Genomic DNA, 22,637 nt, shown 5'->3' with positions numbered 1-22,637 from the left:
AGTGCTCTGGTACTGTTTAGCGCCTCAGATCTTTGTGTTTAGGTATGCGTCTTGTGCTCCTGCAGAAGTAATTTTCTGTTTGACTTGAGTTCTCTCTCTCTCTCTCTCTCTCTCTCTCTCTCTCTCTCTCTCTCTCTCTCTCTAAGGATGCGAGGCCTTTACTGTTGAAATCACAAATCATACGTACAGCCTTACGCACAAATACTTATGATATTGGTTGCCGCTGGATGACTCAGGTTTTAAAAATCGTAAAATTAAGTCTCCTTTGTCGTTTTAAGGACGAGGTAATTGTGAAAGAAGCATCGAAAAAATTAGTATTGGTGTCATGCGAATTTCAAAAATATCGCACTTGAACGCTCAACTCAGGATTTAACATTTAAAAAGGAGCAATGGGTTTCATAAGATATTTATTGATTCGAAAAAATTTACTAAATTCGTAAAGAATAAAAATAGCGCTCAATTCCTGGCCACTACGAGCATAACCCGGTCTGTTTCAGCGTGTTATAAACTACCGCGTCATCGACAGTCGGTACCTGATCACGCTATGTGATTTGGTGTTAAGCATTTTGTCTCGCCATCTGAGAAGCGTGTGAAGAGTCACTCGTCGAGAAAATCTATATCTGGGTTATGTAGAGAGATGCGCATGTCCATTGTGGATAAGATATTATTGCTACTTTGTGTGTATGTAATATTATCAGCGGTGACCTGTGAGTATATGTTAGTAGGCTGATATTCACGATAATCAGCCGTTATGCTTAAGGTATTTAATAGTTTGTGCGTTATGTGGGCTCTTAGAAATAGAACCACTGATACTTTATTCAATAATTCCTTAATGTAGTTATGACAAGTGATTTGTAGATGTATAGTTAATTAAACGGTGTTATCTCGGCTTCTTGTGAACCTGTCATCTCTTCAGATAACTCATCCGCCAAAAAAAGTAGTTTATTCAATGAACATGGTGTTCCTGATCTAATTAGACACATAATTCAGTGTCCAATTCTAATCGCCAAAGCATTTTTATTGGTGCTCCAGAACTGTGTTCAAGTTAGGGATCATCATATCCGGATTTTCTCTGAACATATGGACGAGGAGAAAAAGTTATTTTCTCACGACAGGAATAAGCGGTTTTAATACTGCACCTGACGTCTAATGAGGCCAGTAATAAGAGTGATAATTTATGACGGTTAAAAGTGACTCATGTCATCAAGGGTGTAAGTGCAAGAAAATAATTTTCTTTTTCTTTTTTCAGCTCAAGATGAAAATTTTTGGAATTCATTTTTTTCGTAGAATTCTAAGGTAAGGAAAGGTTCCAACCAAAGTATAAATAAGTCTCTGCATTAAAAATCGATGCGAAGTAAAGATAAACTTTTTTTTTAGACAAATGTAAAATAGAACGGGTAGTAATAGAACGTAGGGGAAAAGAATGAACAAGGAAAGTTATTGAAAAGAAATACAGAGATGATATGTTTCTATCGAGGAGGACAAACAGCATTCAAACGCTATTCCGTGTGTCACTAAGGGAGAAAGAGCGAGGGATGCAATGCCTAGGAGTTTCACCGAAAAGTAGGGGGGAGAAAGTCCGTTTGTGTTTGAGCGCGTGCGCGCTAGTATGCCAGCCTATATGGTTCGTGAGAGTTTATGTCCCAGAGTAGAGCCCCTGTCCGTCGTCATGCCTCGGGAAGACTGTATAAAAACTCGTCTCATGTAGTCTGTCACTCTCTGTCATTATCTATCTCTCTTCTTGGCCATCCTCATTATGTGTTTTTTCGTCGCATATCTCTCTCTCTCTCTCTCTCTCTCTCTCTCTCTCTCTCTCTCTCTCTCTCTCTCTCCCTTCATCGGTCTCACTTCTTCTTTATAATCCTCTTTTATTTTTTCTTATTCTTCACCATCGTCTCTCTCTCTCTCTCCTTCCGTCTCGCTTCATCTTCATAATCCTCTCTCTCAGTTCTTTTTATTCTTCACCGTAGTCGTTATGTCTCCTTTTCTTCACCATCATCATTCTCTCTCTCTCTCTCTCTCTCTCTCTCTCTCTCTCTCTCTCTCTTTTTCTTCGTAATCCCGTCTCTCATTTATTTTTTATTCGTCACCATCGACATTATGTCTCCTCTTCTTCACCATCGTCATCTCTCTCTCTCTCTCTCTCTCTCTCTCTCTCTCTCTCTCTCTCTCTCTCTCAATTTTCCATAGAGTAATTCCCCACGATCCACAGCGCATAGAAATCCTCATTACCCCGTAACTCCCACGGTGACGCTGGTCATCACGGCGATCAGAACACCATACAACGAAACGAACTTTCACCATTAGCATTGCATTGTCCTGTTGCAACATCTTCACTCTCCCCCGTCATCAAATGAAGCTTTCGCTACTTCCCACTTTCCCTCTCGGCTCGTCTTTATAGGAATTATATATTGCCTGTGTCTTTTTATCTCTTTTCAGTTTCATAATTAGTTCCCGGATGCTTCTAATTACTCGTTAATTGCATGTAAATACTTTTTCGTTTTTGTATTTGTTCTTTTTTCTTATATTGGTTTAGTAGAATCCAATGTTTTATCAGTATCTTTTTTACTTTTCATCGAAATCAAGTTAAGAACTTAGTGCAGAAATTTTATTTTATATTATTTTCTATCAGATAAACCAATGTCGGATTCCTTGAAGGATTTCAGTAATTATATCCATATTCTGAACTGTTTCGTTTTCTAAAAGAGTACAGTTGTGCAAGTTAACACAGGAGTCCTTTAGCTCTCAGTAATAAACTTTTTATGTCCACAAGAGAGCGTAGAATTTTAAGAAAATATAATGTAAGACTAGCATATGTGTGTGTGTGTGTGTTTGTCATGAGAGAGTGAAAAAAGGAGAGAATGTTTTTCCACCGATTGTTGTCAAGGTATCCATGATTGGCCTTATATCTTCCTATAATGGATTGCATTGCAAAACCCGACAGCAACTATTTGTTTTCACGAAGGGGAAATTTTTCATCTGTGAAATCCTGTACAGCTTGTTGCTGGTATGCTATGAACTTCTCTCGTGTTTACTTTATCAACAGGATGATTGCGTTCTGAGTCACACATACGATATAATAGAGACAATTCTGAGTCACACATACGATATAATAGAGACAATCGTCTGGCGAAGGAGAATGAATTTAGGATTAATTTAGTAATTTATTACTTTAGATCACTGTTTCTAACACTGAAAAAATATTAGCTTGCAAATCGATGTTTCTTGGCAAGGAATACTTTTGCTAGAGCGAGTTTCCGACCCTGAAAACCCGTGCTAAAAATTCATTTGCTTTTGCAGTATTTTTGGATCTTTCAGCAGATATTCAGTAAAACTTTCCTTGTGACTTTCCAGTTAGGAAAGTATTCGAGAACCTTAGAAAATTTAATATAATTAAAACGATATAAATGTATGTCAAGCAAATCTTTCTTGTATGCCCTAGATGAGAGAAATAGCGGATTTAGAATTAGGCAAAGTATGACATGTATTACGGAAGAGATTTCAACAGAAGACAGATATTTATCATATTTTGCCATATTCTTGCACAATTACGCTGATGCTGTGAATAAGGGTTGGAATATCTGAAGTATTGATAAATAATTCCATTTTCGCAAATAATGCCTTTCGCACTTGTCATCGTTTGCATGATTGAACTTCAGATATTAATGGATGTAAGTCATTTCGTAAGTACTTCTCCGTACACTTTACAAAACAGATTCGTAAGAAAGTGACCATTTAGACAAAGTTTTTAATGGGTTCATTTGAGCGTTTTGTAAAGGCATTTGTCAACTTAATCGCAACACCGGCTAGCAACACAAAAAATTAATGAAATCTCGAGTATAAATCTTAATGGACAATGATTCATTTATTCTAGAGTCTCGGTGAATATGCTGTGTGTGTGTGTGTGTGTGTGTGGTTCTCGGTCGGGCTGTTCACGGAAATGGACCAGCTTGAACTAAAAGCAATAGTAAACAAGTAGATATTACATGGAGCGCTCCAAGCTTCTGTAGATGACAATATTTAACTCCTCGTTCCACTACTCGTGGTTTGCCAACTTCCAGCAGCAAAGTTGCACATATTACTGTCAACATCAGAAACATAGAACAGAATAAAAAAAAAATTATTCTAGGCTTGGTCTTAAAGGGCTATTGTTTCACGATTTGAATAAAAAAAAAGCTTAATCATCCATTTTTTCTTAGTAGGCAAAGATTGATGGCTAATTACAGTTTTAATCTTAAAGCGAAAGAGAAAGCGACAGGTTAAAGGAGAGTGCAAACTGATGTCAAATGTGATTACGATTTAATTGGTTCTACCAAGTAATATCTTCCTTTATCGTTCTATAAAGGTTGTTGGGGGGGGAGGCAACAGTTCGCATGAAAGGGAGATAACTCCCTTTCCCATTGAAGCACCGACGGTTTTCAAGGGAAAACCGAAACTTTGCATCATAAAAATTGTTCAAAAATGTTTGCAAATCTTGTCACGAGCTTCATCTTCCCGTAGGGGGGTGGCGCTGTCAGTGCACCTCACGCGCTGCACTCTAGGCGTTGCTTAAGGTTCTTTGCAGTGTCCCTTCGTCCCCTAGGTGCAACCTCTTTCATTCCTTTTACTGTACCTCCGTTCATATTCTCTTTCTTTCATCTTATTTTTTACTCTTTCCTAACAATTGTTTCATAGTGCAACTGCGAGATTTTCCTCCTGTTACACCTTTCAAACCTTTTTACTCTCAGTTGGCCTTTAAACGCTGAATGACCTCATAGGTCTCAGCGCTTGGCCTTTAGCCTAAATTTCATATTTCGTTCCCCTCAGGTATTTTCAGTCGTTGGACGCTTATTTTTTAAAGCAAGCCGAACGATTATAATTTTAATTTATTTTATAAACATATTTTCTAACTGCCTTATGAGCACACGAGTTTCGCAAAAAAAGAATGTGGATCAGAAGGCGTGTGAAAGTGCAAGTCTTTGACGATTTCCGTGACGTGTGAAAATGATTGGAGTAAACCGTCATCACGAAAATCTCGCTTTTCTGCATATCATTTGTGATTTTATACCCGCGATCACTCCAGTTTTCCAGTGTCATTAATGACATTACAGAACTGCATTTTTTTATTACAGACAAACGTAGAAACTCAAACGCATATTACACGCAACCGAAAACTCTGGAGTTACTGGCACACGTATGCATGAGGGAAATGCGGATCAAGAGATTTTTTCCCTGATTAGGAAGAATGGAATATTTTTTGCAAAGAAACACCATTTAATCAGCTGATTATCTTCGTATTAAAAATATGCTATTCGTAAAGGGTTAGCTTTTAAATATATCGAGTAAATTGTATATAATAGATTAATCAAGCAAAATGAATTGCAACAAAACAATCCTGAGTACCGTAAAAAATCTCTCTCTCTCTCTCTCTCTCTCTCTGAGACATGTGCCGTAGTCACTTTAAAAAATATATATATTATTTATGAGTGTGCAATAATAAAAAATGCTTGAAGGATACGTGATCGTTAACATCTGCTGCTCGGTAGCTTTCTCAGCTTCTCAAATGAAGATTCTTAGGCAAATGAGAGGTGACAAGCGCTTCCGAAGATCGATTCGACTTATGGCAGACCATATCTTTGCGATATTCTCTATTCATAAAATCTATTGTACAGAAGTGCAACAAGTAAAAAATGCGTTGAAGTTTCTTCGGAGCAATCGAGTTTTCTGTACAACATATAATGCTGTATGAGCCGAGGCCCATAAAACTTTCAGCCACGGCCCGATGGTGGCCTGCCCTATAGCGTTGCCAGACGCACGATCATGGCTGACTTTAACCTTAAATAAAATAAAAACTACCTGAGGCCAGAGGGCTGCATTTTGGAATGTTTGATGATTGGAGGGTGGATGATCAACATACCACTTTGCAGCGCTCTACCCCAAAAGTTTTTAAGAACTGAGGGCGGACAGAAAAAGTGCGGACGGACAGACAAAGCCATCTCAATAGTTTTCTTTTACAGAAAACTAAAAAGAGAGGCCCTGACGTTGACATATATATACAGTAGATCTCATGAATTAGGGCCTGATTACGGCAGGTATACAAATTAAGTTCATCTCTTTTTAAGGTGTGCCTTTCTGGCCAATGCCCAAGCGGTGAAGTTTTCGATTAAAGTTACATTCCTGTAACTCAAGGTGTATGAAGATGTTACCGTGCTGCAAGATACTCATCAGATTCACTCTTTGGTATTTAAATTAAGTTACAATTGATCCGTATTTCGAATCATTTGTCTACGTTGCCATTTCGGATACTTCCATAAAACCCAGTCCTCGTCATCGATTTGTGAAGTTTAGAGCTGAAATTCACGTTCTAAAAAATAAATTTTCAAGTTGATATACGAATTATTTTAGCATTTCTCTAGGGCTGCTTACTTCATAGCAGGAGAATAGTAAAAGAACAGCTACTCCTTTTCAAGGAGACCAAGCTTCCATTTTTTTTTTTTTTTTTTTCATCTTTCGGTCATGTAGATTTTGAGAGGAAAACATGCCAGGCTCCTTGTCAACTTTCTCCCAAACGGCATATAATGAGAACAGTGACTACAGTACATTTGTCATTACCTTAAAGAGAACATAACGCTTGAATGGGAGCCAGTGCATTTACATGATCACAAAACTGCCATTTCGCTGACGCAGATGTCTGATTTTCTTTGCGGCCGCAAATGGTTGCCAGAGGAAGGAGAAGAAACGTTTTGTTTGGTTGTTTTGCTATTTAACGCGAGAGGAGAAGAGTGATTCAAATCGAAGGTTCGAAAGTATTGGGAAAGAAATTAGTACTTAAAGAATTACATGGTTATCATTTTTCTACCTTGAAACGTAGATTTTGATTGCCATGCAAATTTGGTTTGTTTTAGCAATGAAATTTAGAGGATACCTGTGTTTCATTACTTGTGTGGTATAGAACATTCAACAAAGGTTTGCTTCATGACTTAAGCAAAAGAAGTTTTCTTCGACCACGAAGACCCCAAACTGTATTTTAGGAACCGATCCATCTTCCTTGTTTTCGAGACCGGGTATTTGACCTTCACCACATCAAGGGCACACCACAGGACTGCGAGACGAATGAAGAAGCTCAGACCAAACACCCATCGACTTAATTCAACTTTCTCTCGAAATGCCGGGTGAACAACTCTTAGGCTTGAACCGTCCCCATTATCCGCTTTCTATGGGAACGCAAATAAGCATTTCTCCGTAATTGGGGCATATTTTAATGATTACCTCCGTGCCTCGAGAAAGTTTTCTGGCTTTATATTTATTTGGTGCAATAAAACCTTCTGGCAATTGCTGCCTCTGGTTGGAGTTCAAGGTTAGAGGCCAAGAAGGTCAGTCGCTGGTTATTGCTGAGAATTAGACCAAAATTTGTTATGCCAAATTGATCGGAAATGTGAAATGCTTTAAGGATTTCAGTGCTTGCAGACTTTGCGTTTATCGTGTCCCTTTTATAAATTTCTGTATATTAAGAAATTTAGTAGTTCACTCACACACACACAAATTTGTTTATATATATACATATAGTATATGTATATATATGTGTGTGTGTTTGAGAGAGAGAGAGAGAGCATGACTTGTTTGATTCCTAGCTTTTCTTAAACCTTTGCATTGCCAACTAACAACGAATCCATTTCTAACCGATTTGATAATGAACTTTACACGTATATCATTCCCATGAAAGAGAAAACACTCGTTAGGAGTTTTTACAGATTAATATTCAGGGCATCATGGATTGTATAGATTCTCAGCGAAGAATATTTTACAGCTCTTCGACTGAATAATAACATTATCCTTGCCTCTGCCCAAATTCTTGTTCTAGAAAACAAATGAAAGAAGTTAGTATAATTATAGAAGGAATTATTTTTCATTCGTTGATGACAATATTAAGTTGTTTTTCCTTATTTTAATGGCTCCCGTAGGAGGTTAGTGTCGTCAGTGCACCTCATGCGGTTCATTGTAGGTATTATTTAAGGTTCTTTGCAGTATGCCTTCGGCCCCTAGCTGCAACCCCTTTATTTCTTTTTACTGCACCTCTTTTCATATTCTCTTTCTTCCATCTCACTTTCCACCCTCTTCTAACAATTGATTCAAAGTGCAACTGCGAGGTTTTCCTCCTGTTACACCTGTCAGACCTTTTCACTGTCAATTTCCGTTTCAGCGCTGAATAACCTTGTAAGTCCCAGTGCTTTAGTCTAAAAATCTGACTTTAATGGCGTCATAACATCTGACAATTCAGAGCATAAATACTAAGACTGTAGACGCCAGAGAAAAAAAAAAAGAAAAATAAAGAAAGAATTTGGAAGTTGTCCCTCCGTTATTTGATGCCGACGTTTGCTTATGCTAAGTACGGTTGGAGACAGACGTCTTGTGCATTCCCGTACCTCGCTTTCACTTTACATCTGGGACCTAGTAAGATGGGGGCTGCTTTCATCTCCCGGTGATGTCGGAGTATTCTCGATTGAGGAAGGATTGCGATGCTCTTTTCTTTGTATGAAGTCGAGCGTCAAGGAGAGTGCAAGTAGTGAATGATATATGTATTCTAAATTTGTTAATTTTATATATATATATATATATATATATATATATATATATATATATATATATATATATATATATATATAAATATAAAACTACGAATATTCCTCGATGCTGAATTCACTTTACCTTGGTACTGACTTACGCCCTATATGGCAAGGATTCGAACCTGTGCCTTTTTTGGATTGATACAGTAAGGATAGAGCCTTTATCGACTCAGTCATCAAAAGAAAAATTTTATTTCTTCTTTCCTGCACATATTCCTGTCGAATTCAGGTTTTCATCGTATAGTTTAAATCAACCTATGTATTATATATATACATATATATATATATATACTGTATATATTATATTTATGATATTTACGTATATATATATATATATATATATATATATATATATATATATATATATATATATATATATATATATATTTATGTACCTTCCGATCTTGAATTAAGCTTTAAAGGACAGGATTTCAAGAGTCATATCCTGCCCCATCTTGAATACAGTCTACTCCTGTCAGCTAACCGCATGTTACACAGTTATCTGCCTACGCCATCAGATGAATAGATCCGTTGTAACGGAATTTGTCCACACATTTCCGGTCTCACCTGTATATCCTTATATTTATTTACATGACATATAATTATTCCCCTTTCTCATTGTTATGGCTAAGACATGAAACTCTACCCTTCTTTCTATCAAATGAAGAACATGGATGTAAGCGCCTCCATCCATATGACATCGTACTCACACTTGTACGCTGTAAAACGTTTTCAAGAATATTTGAATGCAAATGATGCCAACCAGTACGACATGTAACGCCCTTGTCCAGGCTCCTTTCAGAAGGAGAAAGTCAGCTCTCTAGACATCTTGTTTTGGATATTTAGCATGCAAATTGGCTCTCGCGGTTATCTTGTTCGCATGCGCAGAAATGAAATGGACTGTTTATCTTCTGCGCATGCGCATAAATTACTCAGAGTAATGTTGACTTCAAGTGGCTATTAGTTTTGATTTTGTTGTTTGTAAACAGGTTGCAAGTTACTCGTTTCCCTGCGAAATTCTTCAAGAGGAATTTAGGAATAGTAAACAAACGCTTGAGTATAGTGAACGTTAAAGTGGAAATAAAATTATATGAACATAAGCACCTCGCAAACCATTTTTTCCATATTCATATTTTCTAGATACATTTCACCCCATTATAATAATACTGTGTGGGGGAGAGACACGCCAAACGGATGAAATTGGGAACTACAGTTATCAATTACTCGATTTCTATTTAGCAGGAGCCATTACGTGATTTTACGAATCACTTACGAATTGCACACACGAGAGTTACGTGAGTCTGTTCACTGAATGCGATTAGGAAGTATTCAGAAGCTATTTTCTACGTTGTAATGATAACAATTCCTGTTCTTATCAATGCTATTGAAATTGGCGTGACGAATTGCAGGTTTTCTATAAAAAAAAAGCGATATGATACGACATTCACCAAATACTAAGTGCTGAGCATTGCACTCGATGACAAAAATCATGACAGTTACAATGACTGCCTTGCCAAAAGAAAAAAACAAACGAAAGATAACACCCGGATATGACATATTTATTGGTCAGGTTTCCACAAACTAGAAAATGATTTGTGTTCACTGGCATTTTTAGTTTAGTTTATTTTCGCAGAATAAAAGTTAAGGTGTCTTTCGCAAAGTAGAAATTAAGGACTCTCTATATACTATAAATATGCACTACTAAATAGAACGGCCTTATTTGCTCAGCGTTTGTCTTAATGCGTATCCGTAAAAAAATCTAGTGGCATTGACTTTTGCTTTTCGTGACAGGTAGATGGATGTTGATGACAGCTAGCTATATATCCGTATGAAATGAACACTCAGCTGAAGGCACTTTTTTTTTTTTTGTATTTTCCCTCTTCGGCAAAACGCGATCATTCATCGGGATCTGCGCTCATTAAACTTTCCCGGTGATCGCTGACAATCACGAAAAAGATCACCCGTGCGCATTGATAACACATCTGAATCTGCATGCGGTTCGTCCGCGTGCGGATGTAGTCATGAGAAAGATGCTCGTCGATCAGAGTTTGTAAAAACAGTGAATACATGTGCAAAGAAATAAATAAATAAATGTAAAAAAAAAAAAAATCTTTGATTCTGTTAGGAAAATTAGCGCTTTCTATAGAAAATGATACACGAACGTACACAAAATACAAAAAATAAGTAAGAGCCACAATTAGTTCTGTAAACAAACAGTAAAAGTGTTGGGGCGGGAGCGCAAAAAGTAAATACTTCATCAAATAAAAGAATAAAATTCACAGCACTAAATCATTTCAGAATGACAAACCTTTTATCACTGTTGCTTAAACACCGTGCGTAGGAATCTAGCATTCGGCCGCTGTAAATGAAAAGCTGCCGATATCCAAAACGATTTGGTTGAAGTGGACATCGAAAGATAAAAGTAATAACCTCCAAAAAAAAATTAGTAGCGTTCACAACACTCTCTCGCGTCACGGTTTGACCACTTGCGCTTAAAATTAGCCGTTGCACCAACATCTAACCATTTCACCCTTGTACATAAAAATGCGTTTATAGTATCCTCACCCTCGTCATGGTTAGGCAGCCTGTGTCTCCCCTCGTTCTGTGACGTCCTGGACTTGCAGTGCGTGTTGGTTGGGTGTGAGATAGACAGACAGACAGACAGGCAGGCAGGCAGAGACAGGGAGAGAGAGAGAATCCGTCCAAGGGCCTGGCCGCCACAAAGTAAACCTGGAGAGAGTTGGCTCTTCTCCATATATACCGGTAGCGCCCCCATGGCTGCCTTTGCCTCCGACCCACCAACCGCCCACTCGACGTAGCGAAACTCCCCGCCCATATCTTCAGCGTCGGGTTTCTCAGTCGGTTTGCTTAGTTGGATTTGTTATTTATGCCCATCCCTATTGTTTTTTTTTTTTATTGCTTTCTTTCCATTGTTACGCACAGACAGACACTATGAACGTATGTGGTTGTAGGCATATTATATTCCCATATAAAACATCTAAGAACAATTATATATACTTATATAAATACACACACACACTTACACACACACACACACACACACACACACACACACACACACACACATATATATATATATATATATATATATATATATATATATATATATATATATATATATATATATAATAGAGAGGAAAGCATATATACACGATTTCAAAGCTTTCCTCTCTGATTCTGAGTTTCATTCTTCATCGTTTTCACGTTTTTCTTTTGTTTTTGTCCTCAGGTTTCATGATTCTCCTGTTTACTTATTTCCATTTCTTTCTTTACGTGCCACTCTTCTTTCTCATGCACGTTTTGTTTATTTTCGTGTATTTCCTCACATTTCAAAGTCACAGATTTTCATGTTTTGTTGGTTTTCCCGTCACATTTCATTCTCCGTTTTCATTGGCGTTCGTTAATTTCCGCAGTATCTCGTTCTCTTTTCTTTTATCCCCATCGTTCTTGTAGGTGTCTAAGTTTTCCCTTCCTTCTAAAGTCTTAAGCCTCAGTGTTCCTTCAAAATCGGCTGCCACCCATCAAATGACCTGGACTACTGATTAATTTACTTGATTCTTTTGATGATTTTATTCAATGGCAGGCAAAAGGTATAGGTTTTGCAAGTCACTTTGATGTCTCATTTCCTCAGTTGTGGACGTGTGTGCGTGTGTATGTATGTGTTTGTGTGTGTGTGTATGTTTGTAACCACGAATTTGTGCGTGTGTGATAATTAATCGCGGTTGTCTGATAGAACTTAAATATGATAATCTAACATAAATCATCCATTTAAGCCTCGTTACATTTTCTGACTGATAAATTTTGTCTTTTCGTCGTATTGAGGTAAGGAGGAAGGGAGCTCTTGTAATTGAACAAAATCCAAGTAACAACATGATACTACAGTTTTAATAGATTTCAATCATGAACAGGAAACTTACGATCTGACCCATTTACTGAATGCACGGACTGTCCCAGAAAAAGTCTTCTTACTGGTGAACTGATGCTAGTACGAGGCCTGTTGTTAGACGCAATTACCTTAATTGATAATTGATCTCAAGTCTTGAATGCCATTGTGGTTTTGATTATTGAATCTCAACTACCTGTTTGTTATTTTTAGTTCCATTGTCAGAGATTTTAGGCTTTCTCTGAGGAAGAGTAGAATCTTTTTGTTAATCTGCTTAAAATGTTGGAGGTAAAATATTTGTTATTAATCAAAACACATTTTAGTTGTAAAGTTTGATATATTTGTGCGTATGTATGTACTTGTGGAAGAGAGTTGGAAGCCCGGTGTGGACCGTCGGACTCTGCTTAACTAATAGAGACTGGACGCTGTATCATTCCCAGTCTATTTGATTTATTACATGGCAAAATGTTCGACACTGAGTTTACCTTTTAGGTAATTTTCTCTTACCGGGAATTTTATGTCCTCCGAAAAATACCGTACATTTTTTGTCATATATTTGGCGATCCATTTACGCAAATTGCTGATGTGTCGGCTTTCCTGGCAATGATGTTTCCATTACTTCTGAGCCCTTCTACTGCATTGTGGAATTTGTGTATCCATTGTAGGTTCTGAATTGTTTTGGCCGTGCTGCAGTGACAAATTGAAATGCATATTGACGAACAAAATTGAAAATTCAGACATCTGATTTGGATGCTATCTGCCACCTCCACCCCCCACCCCATCCTCTCCATTACCGACGACGCCTATACAGTTTTTATGCCATCCCAATCTTCCCCCTCCCCACTAACGACGATGTCCTTAGTCGTCTACTCGCAACATGTTCAAGTAAAACACCCTTTTGGTCTCATCGAAATACCAGAGATAGACGGTGTAAGGACAGGATTCCTCTCTGCAGTCCTGTCTATCAACATGCATGCAGGAGTCGTCGAGGAGTCTTTGAAAATGCAGGGAAACCTCGAATGTTTGTCATATTTATTGGTGACGATTGCGTCACTTGAAATGATGGAAGTGAACTCAACAGGATCGTTGAAATTCTATGAAGTATATGTCATAGATTTCAAAGCGTTAAACCCTCACTGTTGTCGTTCTCCGTTTCGTGGTGTAATTTCAGATGTCAGTGGCCCTACCTGTTGAACATTAATGCTAAGCCCACAGAGGTGATTTTGTAACCACTTCAGAGGTCTCCACATTCATCGGTAGAGGTATTACCCCTGCACAACAAAGATTGACTGGAACCATTCGCTGGACTGTTCGTCGCATTTCATCAATCTACTTTTTCGAAAACAAAATTATTAACGTCATGAAAAGGAGACGGAGACAGACTTAAATAATTTTCAGATTGAAAATGTAGATCAGTATGAAAAGCTGTTTGCAACTTACACAGGTAGCTGAAGAAATACCTAGAGAGGATTTGGCATGTGGCGTAACAAGTGGGGTATGAAGCTAGCTTTGTGGATCAGCCGCTCTTGCTCTGTGCTTCTGCATTCTTGATTTTCTGTCCATACTGATTCGGGATATTTGGCCACATATGTTTTAGCCTTCAACCCAAAGCTCCTTTCATCGATTGAGAAAAAAATCATCCAACGTTGTCATATAGGTAGTGCATAAGACTTCCGGTATCAATGGAATAGATGGCATTACTCTGACATGCTTTTTTTAAATTGCCTGTTATGCCATCATGGAAACATTGTGCTCGTGTCTGAACGTTAAAACTCTATTTAAGTCTTATTTTTTACACCAAATGATCGAATTAGTTGTTTATTTTATCCAGAATTTCACAGTTATGATACAGACCATCGTCAGGAAATACCCCTTTTGGCTGTCTTTCGTGCTGTTTTAACAGTGAGCTTTTCCTATATTAGCCTGTAGTTTCTGAACCTGTAGAAGTAGCTCTTGGTGCTCTTTTTTGTAGAATGGCAACGCACACATTCTGGTGACATGCCAAGATGTTTCAATACCGTGAACCAGATGCTGAGGCTCATAGTGTTTTGTTGCCGATGCTGAGACTCATAATGTTTTGTTGACGATGCTGAGGCTCATGGTGTTTTGTTACTGATGCTTAGGCTCATAGTGTTTTGTTACTGATGCTGAGGCTCATAGTGTTTGTGATGGACAAAGCGATTCATGATGCCTTGTCGCCTAAGCTTTTCCGATACATTCCATTTATGGATGTGTGTGTGTGTAGTTTTTTGTTGACTTATTCGTTTTTAATTGTTAATTATTTTTTATTATCTTTGTTCAGTTTTTCACTTTTTTTCACATGTGAGCGTTCACTTTGACGGAATCTTGCTTTGCAAGGAAATGACTTTTAGTTTGCTCCATGTGAATATTTACTAATTTCGCATAAGGATAATAATATTATTATAATTAGATGCAGTGCTGCTAGTTTTTCGACGTAAGGTTTCGAAATTGAAAAGTTTGGCAATGCTCTGTGCACTAGCAAGAAATTAGATAAATGGTCGTTTTCCTATATTGGTTATTGAATTGTGTTTATTTATATTTGTGCCAAGGAGAACGCATTTTACCTTTCACGTGTCCCATTGGGTATCTTAATGTAAAAAATGGTAATTATTTATTTTTTTTTTTGGTCAGATGGAACATTGAGGGTAACAACACTTTTCATGGCAAATATATTTGGAAAACATGAAAAACTTAAGAAAGATATTGACTGAATAATGCACAGAAAACAAAGAAGGCAAAAGATAACAGTGAAATTGGATTCGAGAAAGCTTCAGAGTGATTTAACAAATAAACAAAGGAATTACAGTGACACAACAGGCAAGAAGACCGTTGAATAGAAAACAATAAAATAACGGTAGAGAAAAAGGTCGACGTTTAGAGGAGGAAGAGGAGATGGGGGGTTACAGGGGAAGACCACGATAGCAAACAGCATTAAAATAAGAGGTTTCAGGTGCCAGGAAATTACTTTGAGTGAACTTCAGCGAAAATACCGGTCTCGAAGGAAGAGTTTACTCATCGGTAGTGCTTTTAAAGCGATAAAGTGTGTGATGGAATGCGTTTTAGTGTTCTGTAAAAGAAAACTATTGTACCGGCTTTGTCTGTCCGTCCGCACTTTATTCTGTCCGCACTTTTTTCTGTCGATCCTCAAATCTTAAAAACTACTGAGGCTAGAGGGCGGCAAATTGGTATGTTGATCATCCATTCATCATACATAGCAAATTGCAGCCCTCTAGCCTCAGTAGTTTTTATTTTATTTAAGGTTAAAGTTAGCCATAATCGTGCTTCTGGCAACGGTATAGGATAGGCCACCACCGGGCCGTGGTTAAAGTTTCATGGACTGCAAATTGGTACGTTGATCATCAACCCACCAATCATCAAACATACCAAATTGCAGCCCTCTAGCCATAGTAGTTTTTATTTTATTAAAGGTTAAACTTAACCGATATAGGATAGGCCACCACCAGGCGGTGATTAAAGTCTTATGGGCCGTGGCTCATACATCATTATACCGAGACCACCGAAAGATGGCTCTATTTTCACTGACCTTAATTATACCTTGTAGCGGATGTACAGAAAACTCGATTGCGCCGAAGAAACTTTGGCGCATTTATTACATGTTATCTCTGTTTTTCTCTATATTTTATGATGAGAAGACTGAGACGGGCATATCTACCCAAATCTATCTAGGTCACGGCAGATCGGTTGTGTTTTAATGCTTTTTTATTTTATTAAATATGACGACAGAGGCACCTGGGAATAGGCAGGGAAACAACAAGGTTGAAATTTAGAAGGATTTCAATTTTTTTTTTCTCGAAGAATTTCATGACTTCCCAGAGTAGACCCACCCGCCTTTCGTTCTCTTGACCCTAAAATGTGGATCGCCCTCCGTCTTTACGGAGTTTCCCCGGGGAAAGCAGTGCCTGTGTCACTTCCTCCTTTGTCTGGAGAACCTGGAGCACCGTGATTGAGACATTCTCATTGACCTCAGTCCTCTCGACTTGATCTTTATTGATAGAATGCTCCTTATCTGGCGTTCTGGGCTGAAGAAAAAGGATACAGAGGAGAGGACGTTTATGAATGAATCTGTGTCGTAGGTAGGGTTTACACAACGGAAAGGTTATCAAATACAATATCAAGATAAGACAGAGAAAAGGAAGTCTGGATGTTTCTAAAACCCACATTTGAGATAGATAGATAGATAGACGAACAGATTTACGAGAACAGATAATTTGAAATGTGGATGGCCATAAAACACTGATAAAAGAAATTAAAAGTAACCTAAGAAAACATTTCTGTAAACAGATCGTGTAATAAACTGTCATCATCATCTGCACTGTTGGCATTACTTGAGTTTCTTTGCAGCGTACCTTCGGCCCCTAGCTGGAACCCCTTTCATTCCTTTTACTGTACCTCCATTCATATTCTCTCTTCCATCTTGCTATCCACCATCTCCTAACACTTGTTACTTAGTGCAACTACGAGGTTTTCCTCCTGTTACGCCTGTCAAGCCCTTCTACTCTCAATTTCCCTTTCAGCGCTGAATGACCTCATAGGTCCCAGTGCTTAGCCTTTGGCCTAAATTCTATATTCCATTCCATTCCATCATCATCATCTGCAGACTGGAAAATGATTGTCTGCTCTTCTCACAGCGAGTGAAAGAGATCTCATTGTACGGTAGATAATGACTCTGGTGACAATACTGTACAGTCGGTCACATGGTGGCACATTGAGAACTTTCATTTGTATGTTTCTAATTAACATCAGTTCCTTAATAAGTAAGAATTTTAGTTTTCTGTAAAAGAAAACTATTCAGATGGCTTTGTCTGTCTGCCCGCACTTTTTCTGTCCGCCCTCAGATCTTAAAAACTAAAAACTAGTGAGGCTAGTCATCAAACACACCAAATTGCAGCCCTCTAGCCACATTAGTTTTTATTTATGTTATTTAAGGTTAGCCATGATCGTGCGTCTGGCAACGCTATAGGACATGCCACGACCGGGCTGTGGGCTGTGGCTGAAAGTTTCATGGGCCGCGGGTCATACAGCATTATACGCCGTACAGAAAACTCGATTGCCCCGAAGAAACTTCGGTGCATTTTTTTTTTTTTGTCAAGACTGATGGGACGGTCACTTTAATGCGTTTCTGTCATTGCGCTGAGAGGAAAAGAGAAAGACTGATAAGGGAAACGAGAGAAAAAGGAAGACGCATGAATAAAGTAGAGAGATAAAAGGATGAAGGGAAAAAGACAGAAGTGAAAAGAAAGAAGTGGATGACGGGAATATTTAGAGAAAGACTGATGAAGAGAATGTAGAGGAAGCTGGGTGAAGGAAAATGAGGAAAAGAATGACGAAGAGAAATAAAATAATTGAAGGGAAAAGAGAAGAAAGGTGAAGTAAAGAGGGAGAGAAAGAAGGGTGAAGGGCAGAGAGAAAGCTGGATGAAGGGAAATGAGGAAAATGAATTAACTGAAGAGAAGGGAAACAAGGATAAAGGGAGGGGAGTAAAAGACGGACGAAGGAACTAGAGAGAAGCACGGATGAAGGAAAATAAGAGAAAAGTGGATAGATGCGAGAGACCGTGGAAGGTAAAGGTAAGAGAAGGCAGAGAAAGAAAAACGAGAAGTACGAATAAAGGATTAAGGGAAAAAGGGAAAGAAGTATGAAGAGGGAAAAAAGATAGAAGAATATGTTTGAAAAATACGAGGGCAAAATACAAACTGAAGTACAGTAACAGGAATTAAGGAATACGTATGCGTTAAGTGTGTAAGGGAAAAAAGATCAGATTATTATACCGTTCCTTCTTGTTTGTCAGCCATGTTTCTCTACGTATTTTTATCATTAAACACAATTTTTCTCATGTTTTTCTATTAATAGGTTTTGTCCATCTGGACACTTCCCTCGCCATCTGTCTTAACTTTTTATACTTATGTTCACCTATGTATCTCATTCAAAGCAATATTTTTTCCCGGTATTCAGTAGCGCATAATTTTTAAAATTTTTATTCAGTCTTCTAATCCTTTCATTTAATTTATTTTTTGTTATGTTCATTTTCAGTCCTTTTTTATACTTTTTTCCGTATAGTAGGCCTATCATCTAATTTCATCTTCCTGATTTAGCCTGTCTAGATGACCTTAATTTTTGCGACGCCAGTTTTCATAAATGTGAGGGAGTACTTTATCGAAACCGTTTTGTTTTTTGTTTTATATATTTTCAGCTTTTTTCCTTTTAATGTTTTGCAGTTTCAGCGTAGTTTGGAATGGGAAATGTTTAAAAGGCAAAAGGTGTTATGCAGTTGAGTAAACGTCGGTGTATACGCACATACGCACACGCATACTTTATTTCGAATATGAATTCATATACAATAAATTTACAAATAAAAGTAGCGGTGTAATAGGTATATGATATATATATATATATAATATATAATATATATATATAATAATATATATAATATATAATAATAATAATTTATTTCGAATATATATATATAATAAATATATATAACTATATATATATATATATATATACATACACACACACACACACACATATATATATATATATATATATATATATATATATATATATATATATATATATACATACATACTTGTGAATTATATAAGATATTTTTCAAACTGGCCCGGTTAAGTTTGGGTAATCACAGTAACTGCGATAAACACCAAGCGAGACATTACCTGAGAGTACATTCGGAGTGGCGAACGTATCCTCTGGAAAGATGAAGCGCCGAAAATAAACAAACCTCAAAATATGTTGATTGCCATCGAGGAGCGCAGAACCCCAAGAATGCCATGAGCCGCCTCATCGAGAACAGGAAGTAGATTTCCTTGCCCCCGGCCTCTTCAAGGATCCCTTCCTCTCTCTCTCTCTCTCTCTCGCTCTCGCTCTTCTCGGTTCCTCTCGTTTTTTCAGTTCCCATTTTCCGTGACGTCTCTTTGTAATCTTTCCGTTAACATCTCTTTTCCATTCTCCGAGTGTTTAATTTAGTTTTCCTTTGATCATTCTTTTAATTTTCGTCAGTTCATTAAGTTCTCATTTTCCTTAATTATCTTATTTTTCATTCCTCATTCGTATGTTTTATTCTCTATCACGCCTTTAATTCTTCTTTCATATTGTCCCCTAATTCTTTCAGTTCTCATTTTCCATGACGTCTTTTTGCAGTTTTCACTGTAACGTCTCTTTTTTTTTTTATTCAGTGTGTTTAGGTTTTTTTTTTTGTTTCTCATTATTTAATCCTCTTTATCTCACTGAGCTCTCATTTTCCTTAATTATTTTATTATCGTCCCTTATTCTCATTACATCTTTTTTAATTAGTCCTTGGATTCCCCTCTCCTAATTCCCGTAATTCTTTCATATTTCATTTCTCATACTCACTCATCATTCGTATTTTCAGTTTTATTTAGGATTCTTTCCCCTGATGTTCTTGATTCCCCAGATTCTTCAGTTATCATTTCCACTAAACATCCCTTTGCATTTTCATTCCTTTCTGTTACTTTTTCCAATCTGAATACTAAAATAATTTTGTTGTTATAGTTCATCAGTATTTTACTCGGTATAATAGTTAGTTACACAGTAGATCCTTAGTACCTGGCGCTGCAATCTGTGAATCTAATTGTCTGAGATTCCTGGTAGGAAGACGAATTCTTCTCCCATAAAGTTTAATTGTTTAATTTTATGCTGCATTTTTAAGACGTTTGTTGCATTTGCTAATTAAAAAACAACACTGTGTTGTGGTAGATAAACTTCGTATATTTCCCAAGAGACGCATTTTAGCTGTCTGAAACTCTTTTTGCTTGAACAAAATTACGAAAGAAAATTTCAAGTAAACTATTCTGTGGTCGAGAAGATCATACCCTTCTATGAATATATATATATATATATATATATATATATATATATATATATATATATATATATATATATATATATATATATATATATATATATGTGTGTGTGTGTGTGTGTGTGTGTGTGTGTGTGTGTGTATGCATAGACACAGGTAAGGAGGGCACATAGCAGTGCTACAGAACTGGGGAAAGAACTACACATTCCCCATTCAAACCTCCCGTTACCCAGTATACCTCGCCATAGAGGCAACACCACAGTGTTCATTGCACCTCGACGGAACACCTGGATTGGCGTATATTATTTGTAATGAGGTGGTCATGGGGAGCGTTGAAAAAAAAAAAAAGACCGGCGAATTGGTCCCTAGAGGTGCCGGAAACCAAACTACTTCGCAGTGAATGGTGCTTACGTCATAAGTTAGAATCCGGTGTTGTTAACCTACAGTGATGACTGCGCTACCCACATATGGATGCCTTCCATGTCTGGCTGCGGTATTGTGCCGAAGAACGAAATGATTAGTTTTTCGTTGTATGAATGTTTCGGGGTTTGTCTATCGTTCGCTATGGTTGAATGAAGTTGACGTCGCATGAATCTTTGTTTATGATGCCGCTGGGTGTCATTCACAACGATAGAATGCAATAGCTTTTCGTTGGGTGAGTCGGTAGAGCTGCGGACTGGCACTCGCTGGGCCGGAGTTCGATTCCCCGGCCGGCTGATGAAGAGTCAGAGCAATTTATTTCTGGTGATAGAAATTCATTTCTCGCTATAATTTGGTTCAGATTCCACAATAAGCTGTAGGTCCCGTTGCTAAGTAACCAGTTGGTTCTTAGCCACGTAAAATAAGTCTAATCCTTCGGGCCAGCCCTAGGAGAGCTGTTAATCAGCTCAGTGGTCTGGTAAAACTAAGGTATACTTAACTTTAACTTGATATAATGCAATTTTGCTTTAAGTTTATCTTTTTTCAGCATGTCACTGGGTATCGTTCAGAACAGCAGAACTCATTTTGGCAGGATACAATTTGACAAGAGTAGAGTCTTTGCGATATCACTGGTAATTGTAAACAGTGGCAGAATGCAATTTTAGTGTAGCTGATTCGTTAGTAGTATTTGCAGTGGATATTAATGCCTTAGAAACCTTGGAGTTCGTTCATTATCAGTAGAGTTTATTGTATCATACTTTGACTAACTAAGCACTGTTAGCCAATGAGTTTTATTTGTTTGCTTAAATTAAAGTTTTTAAAATGGTTTTGTTTTTAGTAGCCAAATACGATGTGTTAGAAATGCATACAACTCAGAATTATTTCACAGTCGGACAACGCTTTTGCTAAAAATATAACAGCAAAGAATGGGCCACAATTAGATCGAGTGTAGCGGTGTTAAGTATCGGTGTTAAACTTCCAGCCTTGAATTACCATTTTTGTTATGTAGGCACATAAACAAAGAGGATGCTCTTTTTTTTTATTCTTTTTCCGTTCACAAAACATCCTGAATTGTAATAATAATAATGAAAACTAAAATAATAATAATTAAAATACTAGTTGTTTGCTGTCAAAAACTCCTATCAAAGGCATATAGTATCAAGTCACTTAGACAAAGATTTGGTATTGTAGGTTCCCGAGAGAGAGAGAGAGAGAGAGAGAGAGAGAGAGAGAGAGAGAGAGAGCATCTCAAAGTCGTAGTAAGGAGACACTCACAAAAAGAGCATTGTTCATGAGAAGGGACTTTTATGCTTAGAGACTCCCAAATGTATTGTTTTGCTCTCTTTAACAAAAAAGCGTTTTAAAACTTCAGGTGTATATTGGGTCACGTCGAGATAAAAAAGAAAATTGTAGACTAGCTCAAAAATCCTATTTAAAAAAATTCCAATATGTTAGGTTGATTGATTAGATTTTAGACCTATGCCAAGCACTGGGGCAACTAAGGTCATTCACCGCTGAAAAGGAAATTGACAGTGAAAAGGTTTGAAAGGTGTAACAGGAGGAAAACGCACAATGAATCAATTGTTAGGAGGGGATGGACTTTGCATCTCGTATATTGAGAATAATTTAACTATGCATAACCTGAACCAAATTAAAGTAATGAAAGACATTGTCACAAAATCCATGTACATTATTTAGTTTATGAGACTAAGCTATCTGCCTTGTAAAAAGCTTCACACACTTATATTACGTTTATCTACTATCTTGACAATTACATAATTCCCCAAGAATTTGTAATTGGGCAGTTAAGCGAATAAAACTAAAACCT

General features: G+C 37.4%; 2 protein-coding genes across 3 annotated transcripts in view; one reads left to right on the top strand and one right to left on the bottom strand.

Annotated features, from left to right (window-relative positions):
• LOC136842536 (uncharacterized) overlaps window positions 1-11,433 on the bottom strand; it is a 28,920-nt gene extending 17,487 nt beyond the window's left edge. The window contains exon 1 of one of the 2 annotated variants that reach the window (XM_067109958.1): window positions 11,169-11,433. In XM_067109958.1, coding sequence (XP_066966059.1) covers window positions 11,169-11,177 — 9 coding nt within the window. In that variant the 5' untranslated portion in view covers window positions 11,178-11,433. The remainder of the gene's footprint in view (window positions 1-11,168) is intronic. The other variant, XM_067109957.1, reaches the window with a different exon arrangement.
• LOC136842538 (uncharacterized) overlaps window positions 1-22,637 on the top strand; it is a 182,840-nt gene that overhangs the window by 7,672 nt on the left and 152,531 nt on the right. The window lies entirely within an intron of this gene.

Source organism: Macrobrachium rosenbergii, chromosome 10, assembly GCF_040412425.1.
Source record: "Macrobrachium rosenbergii isolate ZJJX-2024 chromosome 10, ASM4041242v1, whole genome shotgun sequence".
NCBI classification, from domain to species: domain Eukaryota; kingdom Metazoa; phylum Arthropoda; class Malacostraca; order Decapoda; family Palaemonidae; genus Macrobrachium; species Macrobrachium rosenbergii.
Note: the sequence above shows the minus strand (reverse complement) of the source record. Positions and strands in the feature narration are given on the sequence as shown.